Raw genomic sequence first — 14,769 nt, 5'->3', positions numbered from 1 at the left:
ACTCTTACCAGACTTTTGCAATAGCTCCATCAGGACTCCATCCCTGCCTTGAACTTCCTTTGTCGACTTCTCAACACAGAAGCCAGTATGATTCTGATGAGTTTTAAACCAGATTATATCTCTCCAATGATCCAAACTCTCCCAAGGCTCCATTCTCAGAATACATCAGACAAGTCTAAATCTTACCAAGGCCCTCATGGTTCTATGCTACATCTCCCTTTGATTCCCTTGAGCTCATGTTCTCATTTTCTCCTCTTCTGTTTGAGGCACAAGAACTACTTGATTCCTTAAGCAGGCCACAATAATGGCCTTTGCTAGCTGCTTGAATCATTTTTCCTCCATACTTTCATATGTCTATCCATTTTTTGCACAAATCTGACTTTGACTTTGGTTCTCTCTCTCTCTCATTCTCGCTTTGTTTATTTGCATGTTTTTGGTGTCGGATCTGAGGCTTTTAACTCAGGCCTGGGCATTGTTTCTGAGCTTTTTTGCTCAATGTTTGAACTCTACTACTTTGGCAACAGTTCCACTTCTGGCATTTTTGGTGATTATTTAGAGATAAGAATTCCACCAACATTCCTGCTCAGGTTGGCTTCAAATCTCAAACCTCAGCTCTCAGTCTCCCAAGTAGCTAGGAATACAGGCATGAGGCATCAGTGCCAGGTTCAAATATGAATTTTACATGAGGTTGAAGTTGACAAATATATTTTAAATTATAGTTTCATAACATTATATTGTATTTTCTTTTCTACTTTTCACAGAACACCTAGTTTCATGTAATGATTGATACGATTAATCTTTTTTTGTGCTTATTTTTAATACGTGTTTAAAATACCTTTTCCTCTTTTCTAAAGTGTCAGCTACATAAAGGTTGGGAATTTTTCATGCCTAGAATATAATATCCATCAGGCAATGATGACTTCTCTATCCCTATTAGTGATGACAATAATAACAACTTCTCTGAGACCCCTCCCAAAAGAAAGACTGAAATAATGATCAACTCAGTAGGTCCAATCTGTGACTAAAAATTCTTTTAATTATACATACCTTTTAGCCCCTGCTCTTAGTCCCCTATCTATTTAAGAGTATAGTTTTAATACATTTCCTTTCTCTGCCTTTTACCATGTCTCCTTATTTGGTGTATTGGAATAGATGGCTGGACTGAGCATGTGGAACTCCTGCAGTTTCAAATGGGGTTTAAAAGATGGGTTTCAATCCCAAGAGGATCCCAGGACTTATATGCTTGCCTGATGAAATATAATGGGGGCCTAGATTACCCTTTATTCTGGTTTTTCTCTCCCAAACAGCTTGGCAGAATCACTTTTTGGAGGAAATTTACTCAGCCTCTGAAAAAAAAAACTACTAGTCTAATTTTGTAGGTGGGAGGTAGTCACATTCATTCCAGATGACAAATACATGTGAGAATTTTAATGAGTAAGGATAAGTTCCAAATCAGAGAAGAAGAAATGAGGAACATTCCAAAGAAGAAAAATAATGAGAATAAAGACAGTGAGGTGTGAAATTGCCATGGCATTTTTAAATTATATAAAATGACATTACATGATGAAACAGAACATTTTAATAGCACCAGCATTACTTTTAAAAGACTAAAATATAACCGCATATCTTTGTGTAAGTTATATGTGTATATTTGGATCCAAGACTATGTATTACATCTATTTGATCTTCAGGATCCTAAAAATGTTTGCTCTGAAATCTTCAAGACAATGGAGAAGTAAACTCAAAACAGAATTGAAAACAACAGCATGATTTGAGCATCACAAAGTCAGTGTCTGTACGGATGACATGATCATTGTAATATATTAGAAGACAAACTTTGGGAAAGGGATTGTAAATGCCTCTGGACTGAACATTAGAAAATCGGGCTTCTGTCTGATGTAAAAAAATCACTTAATAGCTATACATGTGTGGTTAATCTGTTTTAGAGAAAAAATAGCCAATGAAAGGATATTGTGAATATAATATGAAATGTTACATAAAGAAAACATTTAAAGGACAGATTGTACTGTGATTATTGGTTAGACCAGGATGCTTGATTGGTGAGGAAAAGGTGGTACCACATTAATTAGGACTGCAAAGAAGAGTAAATATTTCTTTGTGATCTTGTGAATAATGTAATATAAACTTCCTCTATTAGAAGAAACATTAGTTCTTATAGTTAGAAAGAATATCCCGTCTACGGCCATACCACCCTGAACATGCCTGATCTCGTCTGATCTCGGAAGAAAGAATATCCCATCAACAACCTGAATACAAGCATGCATAGTACTGTTAGAAACTGATTTGTCAGGATTCGAAGCTTGTAGAGGTCTTGGAATGGATACAAACAAACTCTCATTAGCTCCCAGAGACATTGAATGTCTTTGGAGAATAGAACATCTTCTTAATGGCATCTTTCATGTCTTTGTTCCTCAAACTATAGATTATTGGGTTGAAAAAGGGAGCAAGGACAGCAAACATCAATGCAATGGCTTTGTCCAGAAGTGGCTGAAAAGTGACAGAGAAGTGTAGGTACATGAGGGCCACATTGCCAAAAAATAGCAAGAAAATAGTGATGTGTGCTGCACAAGTGGAGAAGGCCTTTTGACGGCTTTAACTGGAGGGAATCCTCAGGATCACAGAGATGATTCTTAGATAGGAACGGGTGATAATAGAGATAGAGGTCAGAATGGAGATAGCATGGATCACATCTTCAGCTAGAATCATGGATGTGTCTGTACAGGCCAAGAGCAGTACAGGTTTGAAGTCACAGAAGAGTTGATGGATTTGGTTGGGGCCACAGAAGGGAAGAGTAGAAATCCACACGATCTCTGGCAATAACACTAGGAAGCTGAAGATGCAAGAGCTGGTGGACAGCTGGATGCATCGCCAAGGGGTCATGATGACTGCATAGCGAAGGGGGTTACAGATGGCAATGTATCGGTCAATGGCCATCACTGTGAGGACTAAGGCTTCTGTGACCCCAAGTGAGTGGAAAAAATACATCTGCAGTAGGCAGCCCATGAAAGAGATCGTCTTCTGTTCACTGACCAGGTTGGAGAGCATTTTGGGAATGGTCACCGTGGTGTACCAAATCTCCAGAAAGGAGAACATGCTGATGAAATTGTACATGGGGTTATGAAGATGGGAGTCCAGCTGGACAGCAAAGAAGATCAGGGAATTTCCCACGACAATGAACATGTAAACAAAGAGCAGAGGAATGAAGAGCAAGAGGCTGCTGTTCTCAAACTGAGGGAAATCAGAGAAATAAAATTCAGTCACTGTTGTCTGGTTTTCCTGATCCATATTTTCAGTAATCTTGCTTGTTGGCTGATGGAATAAAATACAATCAGAATTCTAAGTCTATTCAATGAACAAATAGAAATGTTTTTTCAGTAACTGAACAGCTCAAAAATTAGATTGATTTCTATAAAAAATGAAAGGTCTTGCTTTGCGAATTGTGTTATCTTGTCAAATTTGCAAAAGATTTTTGTTAAAGTATATGTTATATTATTAAGGACTGTTCAGTTAGATGAGGCAACAGATTGTGATACCTTATTATACATACTCCAGAAGAGCAATTTGGTAGTTTTTAGTGAGAGCTTTAAAACTGTGTAGAACCTGTCTTTCACTGTGCAGTCGAAGAAAAAAAACTGTATATATAAAAATAATGCACAAAGATATTCATTGTAATAGTAAATTAGCAACAACATAAGTAGACATATTTATTTTTTAAATGTGATATTGGAGACATGAAATGATGACAAAATGAACCTCCTCTATGGTTAAGCACCAGGGCATTGTCAAGTATGTAATTTAGAAAATTTAGCACAGAGGCCAATTTTGTAATTCAGAAAATTTAGCACAAAGACCAATTTCCCGTAGGTCCCCTCCTGATTGGCAATTCAGTAAACAGAATGAGTGAGATATTACACTGAGTAGAATTTACTTAAAACACAGCCACATGGAACCTTGAGAAACATTTGTGAGCACACATTAATCTAATCTGAACTGTAAATGAGGTTACTGAATAGTTCAACTATCCCCATCTCAAAATCACATTCTAGAAGTATTTTGGTGACCTCTAGAAAGACTTTAATCAGCAGTCCACAGCCAGGCGTAGGTTTGGCAAGAATTTCAAACATCCTCATCTGTCTCTATACTTTAAAGTTCATTAGTTAGTGTAAAGCAGGTTGTCTCAAGTCTATAGTATTGACATTTCAGACAAGATAATTCTTTGCTGGTGAGAAGACTGTACGGGTGATATAGAATGACGACGGGTACACTTCATCTCAGCTTGCTAGATGGCAACAGCTCAACACCCCCCCAGTCGAGGGCAACCCAAAGTACTTTGGAAATCATCAAATGTACCATAGAGATGAAGTAGAAAATCATAGTAGCTGAGAAGCATCGGAATATACAAAATGATTTTTGATGAAAAACCACATGATTAAGATATATCTAGAAATATAGCTAACCCCTTGTTTGAAGAGTGGTATAATGAAACAAACAAGAAAGCATGGGCGAGAACCATAGATAACTTGTTCATTCCTGTATTCCTCCTTGATGGAAGGGTACATCATCTGATCTCACTAGGAACTTGGCTTTTCTATCTACCGGGATTCTGATGCATTTTTTCTTTGATAGAAACTTTTATTCATTCTAGTAATCAAAAAGCCTAAAAAGTAGGCAGTTGGGCTTTCCATGAGCTTCCAAAAACGGGTTAAATTGTATTTTTGTGTCTGTTTGCTAATAAATGTTTTCATAACAGAATTCTGAGTTTTTCATTAAACTTCTTATCAGAGAAGTTACTGGAGATGGAGACTCTAAGGGAAGAAATCTATTGATATTTACCAAGAAGAGTAAGTTAATAGTAGATACAACAAACAGATGTCATTATTTGAAACTATTAGAATACAAACTGCCATATTAAAAGAGAATTCAATATGGAACAAAGGAATCAAAGGCTTCTCTAGTTTTTATGTATATGGAAAAATGTTAATTGTTTTTAAATAGGAAAAGAATTAGACAAAGTCTTCATTTGTATTTTTTAAAGAAAACATTTACTTTAAAAATAGAGATTCACAAGACAAAATGATTTATACTGTGATTATTTCTTGTTGAACTCACTGTTTTCAAACTTGTCTCACTCAAGTTCATTTTCATACAGGTCTGGAGTAATATTTCTTCAACAAAAGTCGATTTTCTGTCTAAAAAGTGTTTATATGCGGGATTAGGTTTAAAAGCTTGCAATTCATATCTGAACTTCTAAACATAGTTTGAATTCATGGGATAATTTAAAAATGATCTTGACATCCTTGCATTTTTTGAGTTCATTATTCCTAATATACTTTAAAAATATCTCTATGTAGGTATACAAAAAGGTTTCAATTCCACAAGTCAGATTGTGAATATAATGCAATTGGATCACTGTCACCTCTTTCATCACCATCTTTCCCAATGAATTTGCTTTTATGTATGACAGAATATAATATTCATCACTGTTTGGTCTTCCTTTTTCAAAGACTGTTAGGAAATAGGAAAACCAGCAATTAGCATTATAATCTATTATTTGTATGCATCAGAATTGAATAAATGGTGCAACCTGGAAAAAGGAAAACTTGGACAGATTATTATTATTATCTCAGAGAGAAAGAAGATGCATATAGGATGGTATCCTTGAGATACTTAGCAACAAAATTATACCTAATACCTAACAAGATTTCAACATTTTCTGAGGAAGTGAAGAGCCCAGAGTCTCAATCAGTAAGTGCCCCTGGTTTAGGGACTCCTTTATTCTTAGCAGCCCTTCTTGACTCCACTATACAAAACACAAGCATCTTAGATTTAAATTTATCCCAGATATTAGTAAAGGTGAGAAAAATTATAGAGCTAGTGTCCAAGATGACATGTAATAATTTCTCCTAGTATTTCTTATGACTCTCTCTAGCCTTAAGACACAGCCTTAAGACTCACCAAAGGTCTCATTCCCTGAGCTGTGGTCTTTCCACTGCCTCTTGTGTTTTCACAACTTCAGCAGTCTCGCAGGGTCTTTTCATCCCATACCTATCTCTTTCAGAGACCTGGTTCCCTGGTGTCTTCATCTTAGATACTGTGCAGCCTAAGTGGAAAGGTTATAATCACAACTGCAATCTTCAGTTTCTCTGAGAATACCCAAATGGAAAAAGATTTGTTTTCTGATGCATTCTCCTCCAGTTCCTAGGGGAAAGCAACTCACATCCCAAGTGACTAATTAAGGGCATTTGTTGCCATTATCCTCTCCTCACCTTTCTCCACTTCTCTACATGTAAGGAAAACTAGGTTTTTAAGTCAAGCTAGAAATTAAATGGAGACTCTTACTTTTCTTTTCTTTCCTAGTGGTGAAAAGAAAAGTGTTTCTATTAAAAAGTGTCATATCAAATGAGCCAGAGGAAGGATAAGGGATAGAAGGAACCTGGCAAAAAAAAAAAATGTGATTCAAGGGCAAAGCACTTTCCTGTTTGTCATTGAAGCAACTTCAGAGTACAGCACAACTCTGAAGTATATCATGGAAAAGTTGGCCACAAAGGACAATAGAAGTTCTTCAGAAGGATCTAGGAGACCACAGGAACAATGGATGGAGTAAGGGACTCTCATGAGATTTCACGGGCTTCAGGGAACCAAGATAGCTATCACCATAGGGCTGTGCTCAGGAAAGGACTTAAAGACAACCTTTCCTTCTATAGGAAAGAATTATTGATCTATTGATGAGAACATGTAAGCCAGCTTTTGAGGAAAGCTTGGGTAGGAATTTTTCTGTATGTAATGGGTCTTAAGTATAAGTCGAGTCCTACCTTTTCTTTCCCTCTATATGTTTTTTGTTTTTCTTTGTGCCCTTCCTGGGGCTTGGACTCAGGGCCTGGGCACTGTCCCTGGCTTCTTTTTGCTCAAGGCTAGCACTCTACTACTTGAGCCACAGCACCACTTCCAGCGTTTTCTGTTTATGTGGTGCTGAGAAATGGAGCCCAGGGCTTCATGCATGCTAGGCAAGCATTCTACCATTAAGCCACATCCCCAGCCCTCCTCTATCTGTTTTAAAGCTGAAAGTTGACCTAATGTTTACCTCCAAGTTGGAAAGGACAGAGGAAAAGCAAATACATAACATATAAGATGGTTTTCCTTTTCTTACAGAATGAAAACACACTAAAAAATATGAAATGTTAACTTTCAAATGACTGTTAGGAGATACAGGAAGAAATCATCTTTGAAAGCAAAATTGTGATAAGAAAAGTTAGAGGATCTAGATAGTCATGGCAAAAGTAAGAGTCATGGTGGGGATGATGACTCTAAATGACTCGAGTTTACTAAGGGGATTTTTAGAAGAAAGACCTTCAATAATTAATTCATGGATAGATGAACTAAGTTTAAGACTTGATAGGGACTCAAAGGTAGTCTTGTTGCCATGTACATTTACCTCCTTAATTCTGGTTTTACTCAGAGTCTTACCATCTGTTTGACATAAATGCACCCCTTGTGTTCTGGTTTACCATGACTCGTCGCATGCAGAGATCTCACTTCTTCAGTAACCCTGCTATCTGTGGATCCTTTTGTCCCCCATCAACTTTTTTGTCCACTCAGCTTGGGAGTATGCTCAGGTATATCAGAAAGCATATACTCTTCCCCACTCATTGTTGCTTTACCCCTACTACTCTGCCTTTTCTCTCTTCTTCCTAAAGAGTAACTTATTTTTAATCTCAAATTTGTTCCTACTTGTTTGTCTCTTTTTGTTAGTTTTGTTTTCTTTTCCTTTTGTTTTGTTTGTTTCTATTTGGAAGGGTAAAGGGGGCATAGAGAAAGTGGACAAAGGGTGAACGAATACAACAGTGTTATTCACTAGACACTTTGTGGAAAATAAACTATACATCTTGTGAGTAAGGACATGAGGGAAAAATTGCGAGAGAGTGGGGGAAGAAGAGACATGGTTTGAAAAGAATTGTACTCATTACTGACTCATTTAACTTTAGATAACCCCTAATTTAGATCACCCCTAAAATGACAATAAAAATAATAAGAAAGAAAGAGGGCTGGGAATGTGGCTTAGCGGTAGAGTGCTTGCTTAGTACACAAAACCCTAGGTTCAATTCCTCAGCACCACAAAAACAGACAGAAAAAGCAGGAAGTGGTGATGTGGGTCAAGAGGCAGACTGCTAGCCTTGAGCAAAAAGTAGCCAAGGACAGTGCTCAGGCCCAAGTCCCAGGACTGGCAAACAAACAAACAACCCCCTCTAAAAAACTACACAGAAGAAGAAAGAATACCTTACACATTATTAAAAATATGCATGATGTTGTACACTGTAATCCCAGGCAGAAAGGAGGCAGGGGGATCACAATCTGAGACTGGAACTGGGAAAAAAAATGCATGAGACTATGTTAAAAAAAATAACCAAATAGAGCTGGAGCATAGCTTTATTGCTATATGTTGAAAACATTAATTAAGCTTTAGCTAACCAATTTTTGGAATCAATTTACCTTTTTATTGTAAATGATTTAAGGGCTTGGAGGTGTGGCTCAGTTGGTAGAGCACTAGCCAATGAGCAACAATAGCAGGAACAATAGCAGAATGTGAATCTTGGTCTCCAACCTAAAAAAGAAAAGGAATAAAATGGATTGATATATCACTAATTAGTATATCACGTTAATGCATTAATAAAATTATTTGGAATTTTTTCTGTTCTCCACAGTTTTTGCAGAAACCCTCATGACTACAATGGGAAGAACTCCTCTATTGCATACCTCACACTAAATCTTTCTTTGTTGTGGTGCACAGAAAGCAAATGACTAAGTTTACCATGCTAATTTTTAAGCATAATAACTGCCTTTTACAGGATTGAGTGAGATGCGTCTTTAAGTTTTTCTAAGACTATGCTTATTTTGTATCACAAGGCGTATTCACAAGGTGTATTTGGGAATCATAAGGAGATGCGGGGCAAAGGGAAGAGGAAGTGGTTTTCAGAGCTGTGTTTGCCAGAGGATAGTGATTCTGTCCAATGTCCAGTCTTAACTCTGGCTCTTCTGGAAATGGGGCTTCACTTTATGCTCCTGTATGAGAGACATGGCTTTGTAAGCACAGGAAAGCTTTTGATACTTGGCCCTGGGGAAATGTCTCAACTACTGTATGATACTTTCCTCCTAATTTACCCCTTAGAGCCGATGAGATGAACTGTTTTCTTTTAGATCCTGCATCTTCTGAAGATAAACTCCCAAGAAAGACAATTGTTCCATCCTAGATATTCCCTGAAGATGTTCCAGAGATATTTATATAGCCATCAACAAGGGACCTGTGCCTTTTGAAGTTCAGAGGAGTGTTTTCTTGGTTGTGGAAAGGGTGAGTGCTTTAGTTTGTACTGAAAGAACACCATCCAGGGTGAGTTTAACCCGGCTCTGCTCCTCTGACTCCTGCCTAGGACTTTCCTTATGTTCATAATTCTTCAGAACCCAGCTCTTGCTCTACAGCGTAAAGAATTGGAATAATGAGGCACGAAACCTGGAAACTATGTTAGCAATAATAGAATTCAGCTTACAGATGAAGATATTTGTGGCTAAGGTTTTTAGAAGCACTAAAATTCCATTTGAAGCTCAAACAATTGCAGCTTCCAGGGGCATCACCAAACAAGCTACTGCTTTGTCCATGGCCAGCTTCTAAGGCAAGTGTCTTATTTGTAAGCTGAGCTCCTTAGGTACTGCTAGTTATCTGTGATTCTGAAAGCTTATGTCCTTTATGTGTTCCATCAGCAAAAATAATGTTTGTTGACCTTTGTATTTCCCTTGAAACTTGGGCACTGATGAGCACATAGGAGAGGATTAATAAACGTGTGTGTTCAACGAATAAATCTGTGAACAAGAACACATCAGAAAGCCTTACTCAGGAGAATAGCTCCAGGCTTAGAAAAACAAAGCTACTGCTCTGCTTGGCTTTTATTAGCTATTTGGCACAAGGCTTAGTGTTTTCTCATAGCCCTCTATCTCTCTAATTCTATACAAACATGCTTTCTATAATGAATGCCCAGTGTGACCATTCTCTGGCATTTTAGGCTGAGGAGAGATAATACAAACAGGCTAGAGAAATGAATGCTCTAGTCAGAGACCTCTACTCTTATATGCCAATCCCATTGCAGGCTCTGTTCTTAATTCCGTTTCAAAGTGTCTCTCTCCATGCACAGGACAAGAGGCATCTTCTACAGTCCTTTGTCCTAATCTGCAAAAAACAACAACAATAAAAAAACCCTTTTTTATTTTTGTATTTTTTATTATCAAACTGAATTACAGAGAGGTTACAGTTTCATACATTAGGCATTGGATACATTTCTTGTACTGTTTGTTACCTTGTCCCTCATTCCCCCCCTCCCCTTTCCCCTTCCCCCCCCATGAGTTGTTCAGTTCATTTACACCAAACAGTTTTGCAAGTATTGCTTTTGTAGTTGTTTGTCTTTTTTTACCCTGTGTCTCTCGTTTTTGGTATTCGCTTCCAATTTCCTAGTTCTAATACCAGTATACCTGGTTTCCAATATATTCAGATAAGATACAGAGAAAGTCTAGGTACAACCACAGGAAGGTGATAAAAGAAGATCATCAATAATAGAGGCTACAGTTATATATGGCACGTTAAAAGTAGTTACAACTGTGATATAACAATCGTTTCCATAACATGGAGTTCATTTCACTTAGCATTATCTTATGTGTTCATAAGGGTATAGCTATTGGGCTCCTGTGATCCTCTGCTGTGACTTGCCTAAACCTGTGCTAATTATTGAATCTGACAGAACCATATCAGCATTTCACCTTACACTAGGGATTGGCCTAAGTTACTCAGAATAGGAAACAGGATGATGGGTGAATATTTTCCTGAATTTACCACTATGAGTAAACTAAATGGCAGTGGATTTCTAAGGCAACAGACCTGGCCACCATGTTTATTGCTTTGCCCTGGCAATATTGAAGTTGGAAATGTTATTTCTCCTCTTAGTTCTCAGTTTCTCTAACTGTAACACACATAACAATCTCTATAACAGGCAGAAATAAACAGAGTAAAATATGTTTATCAAACATTATTTTTATACAATAGTAGTTGTACAAAGGGATTGCCATTTTATAAAGCAGCATATGAATACAATGTGTCTTGATCAGTGTCACTTATTTCCATGTTCTCACCCCCCAACTATCCCTTCACTTCTTAATTTTGTAGTATATATAATGAATTCTTGACTTCATTCTCTCTCCCTTCTCTTCATTCATCTACCCTTCTCCTCTTGGACTCACCCCCTCCTTCTAGTACTCATCTCCTAGTGCTGATCTTGCAGGGCTTTCACTTTGTCTTTCTCAGATATTATGCTATTTGAGTTCTCGCTAGAGTCTACCACATTACAGTTAATACATTTGTAACCACTTGAATGCCATCCAATGTGTTTTCTTGTAGACTTACAGGATAATTCTAGCTATCACAAACGAGAGAAGACATGCAGCCTTTGTTTCTCTGGGTCTGACTTACTTTACTTAATATATTTTTCCAAGCCTTTACATTTCCTTATAAATGGAATAACATCATTCTTTCTTATGGATAAGTAGAATTTCATTGTGTATGTATGCCACATTTTCTTGATCCATTCATTTGTTGAGGAGCATTTCGCTCATTGATTCATATCTTGGCTACAGTGAATAGTGCTACAATGAACATGGTTGTGCTGGTGGTTTTACTATAACTTGTTTGTTTGTGATCTTTTGGATAAAGGCCCAGAAGTAGAATTTCTGGGTCACAGGATAGTTCTATGTTTAGTGTTTTGAGGAACCCCCATACTTCTTTCCAGAGTGATCGAATAAACTTACATTCCCTCAACTGTGATTCTTCTTAAGGAGTTTTCCGTCTACTAGGGGGAGACAATACTGATAGGTGACTATTTGCAGGGAATGGTGTACTAAATGTTACCAAAAAAAAAAAAAAAGAAATATAAAGCATCTTAGAGGTCCATGGGTACTGATTATTTTGATAGTAAGATTTCTAGTTTCCTCCTTTCCCTGCTGGGCTGGAGGGGGATAGGAAAAGGGGAGGAAAAATGGAGGGGTGGATGGTAATGGGAGGTATCAGGGCATATAATAGAACTGGGGTAGGTGAAGGACTGCCAGTGCGTAGTGACCTTGCAGGGAGAGGAGGATGCTCAGAGAAGGGCAGGGAGCTGATGATGTAATGGGGTGAAGTGATGAATCCTTCCTTGTGCTGTTTCAGACTCCCTCCCCTCCCCCTTCCTGCCACCCCAACATTCACCTGATTTTTTAAGCAAAAATAAAAAAATTAAAATTAAAGTGGGGAACAACAGATTTCTATTACAATAGGGGCATTTAGAGGACATTGGTACCCAGGATGTCAATAGAAGGAGATCAAGAAAATAGAAGGAAGTCATAAAAGAAGCAAAAATAGAAATGGTACTATTTGGCTGAGCCACTGAGTATGCAGAATATTTTGTCTCAAAATTTTGATTTGAAGTAGGGATGATTATATTTTGAAAAGTTCTCAGTTTATTGTTTGAGTGCTTTGAAAAATGAAAGGGGAGCAAGGTCATGTTTAGATTGTTCATCTGTGTAATATCCTTATCTTTGTGGTAAGAATGACAGTGAAAACAATGCTAAAACAGTGGAGGAGAGAGGTAAGGTCCACCACTGTCAGTCACAAGAGTTAGCCTTGCAACAGTTTTGTTGCCATCTTTCCCAAACAAAGACATACTGGCCTGATTGCCATTAAAGCTGGCTTTTAGATACCTTTAGCCCAAATATGCATTGTTACAATGCAAACCACTGTTTATTCAGAATGTTTTACTTTCTATGGCTCTTCCATGTGGGAGAGGTTGCTGTGATGTTGGGAGCTTGTCTAGAAATAGCCACTAATCAGGTATGAGATGATAGTAGAGAGACTGGATTTGAGCAACCTCCATGCAACCTAACAGAACAGGATAGGTAAGAGGGAAAGCTACAGAGAAAGCACAACATCTGGGGAGGAATGTGTCTCTATCCCTGGATATTCATCATCTGATGAGAAACAGACCTGCTGATATAAAAACAGCAAGACAAAAGGCAGGCATGGTGATGAAGCCCAGTGCTCCTGACAGCCTCAGGTGGATCAGCGCTGGAAAGATGAGCAAAGCAGCATGGAGAATCACTGGAGGAAAGACGCCCGATAGTGTCCTTACATTTTCTGAAGGGGAGCAATAGAGCATATTTGAAAATAAAGGCAAAAAACTGAAAGCTAAAACACAGAAGGGTAAGGGCTGAGGGACAAACAGAGGAACTCTGCAATCAACCAAGTCACTGAAATTCTAGCAAACATTTCCAGAGAATTTCTAGCAAACATTTCAAATTCTGGATTGCTCCATCTTTTGTTCACATCCAATGAAGATGTTTAATCAAAGGTCACAAATGATAGGTATTTCTGTCATTGAGAAATATTTCTAAGTGGCTTCATTTGGATCACACTTTTAGAAGGGAGCAGAGCAGTTTTCAATGTGTAATGACCATTCCAGTTCTGGGAGACTCCTTACATCTTTTCTTCCCTCTGCAGATGATCCAGGTGATGACCAGTGAGAATCAAACAATGGTGACCGAGTTCCTCTTCTCTATGTTTCCACAGCTTCAGGAAGGTGGTCTCCTCTTCTTCATTCCCTTGCTTCTCATCTATGCATTTATCCTAACTGGGAACCTAATGATATTCATTGTGGTCCAGTTGGATGTAGCCCTGCATACGCCCATGTATTTCTTCATTAGTGTCCTCTCCTTCCTGGAGATCTGGTATACCACAACCACCATCCCCAAGATGCTCTCCAGCCTTATCAGTGAGAAGAAGACCATCTCTCTGGCTGGCTGCCTCCTGCAGATGTACTTCTTCCACTCACTGGGGATAACAGAAGGCTGTGTCCTGACAGCAATGGCCATCGACAGGTACATTGCTATCTGCTATCCTCTCCGTTACCCCACCATCATGACTCCCAAACTTTGTATCCAGCTGACAACTGGATCCTGCCTCTGTGGCTTCCTCCTTGTGCTCCCTGAGATCGCATGGATTGCCACTCTGCCTTTCTGCAGCTCCAACCAGATCCACCAGATCTTCTGTGACTTCACCCCTGTGCTGAGCTTGGCCTGCACGGACACATCCCTGGTGGTCATAGTGGATGCCATCCATGCCGTGGAGATCCTGGCCTCCTTCCTGGTCATCGCCCTGTCCTACCTGCGGATCATTACGGTGATTCTGAGGATGCCCTCCGCGGGTCGGCGCAAGGCCTTCTCCACCTGCGCGGCCCACCTGGCTGTATTCTTGCTGTTTTTTGGCAGTGTGGCTATCATGTATTTGCGATTCTCAGCGACGTATTCAGTGTTCTGGGACACAACCATTGCTGTCACTTTTGTTGTCCTGGCTCCTTTTCTTAATCCCATCATCTACAGCCTGAGAAACAAGGACATGAAAGATGCCATTGGGAGACTTCTCCAGCAGCAAAAGAGGTCTGGAGGTGCTAGGAGATAAATCCCCATCCTGGAGGCAGAACAGCCTTGAAATTTCAGAGCTTTGCTGTCCATGTTCTTCTTAGACTGTCATTGCAACTTGTTCGTGTTTAGTTTTATTTTCTGGTGCTGGTACTGGTGCTTGAGCTCAGGGCTTTGTGCTCTCACTTGGCTTTTTTGTGTGCAAAGCTGGTGCTACTGTTTGAGCCACACCCCTATTTCCAGCATTTTGTTGGTTAATTGGAGATAAAG

The 14,769-nt window shown here is 38.8% G+C and overlaps 1 protein-coding gene and 1 pseudogene across 1 annotated transcript; one reads left to right on the top strand and one right to left on the bottom strand.

The window, feature by feature from the left end:
• Positions 1-2,358: 2,358 nt before the first annotated feature.
• On the bottom strand, positions 2,359-3,306 carry LOC125359679 (annotated as a pseudogene).
• A 10,212-nt stretch (positions 3,307-13,518) lies between these two features.
• LOC125359554 (olfactory receptor 6K6) lies at positions 13,519-14,539 on the top strand. Its single transcript, XM_048357341.1, has one exon. The coding sequence runs from the start codon at positions 13,532-13,534 to the stop codon at positions 14,537-14,539; it is 1,008 nt and encodes a 335-aa protein (XP_048213298.1). The 5' UTR covers positions 13,519-13,531.
• The last annotated feature ends 230 nt before the right edge of the window (positions 14,540-14,769 follow it).

Source organism: Perognathus longimembris, chromosome 11 (genome assembly GCF_023159225.1).
Source record: "Perognathus longimembris pacificus isolate PPM17 chromosome 11, ASM2315922v1, whole genome shotgun sequence".
NCBI lineage: Eukaryota > Metazoa > Chordata > Mammalia > Rodentia > Heteromyidae > Perognathus > Perognathus longimembris.
Note: the sequence above shows the minus strand (reverse complement) of the source record. Positions and strands in the feature narration are given on the sequence as shown.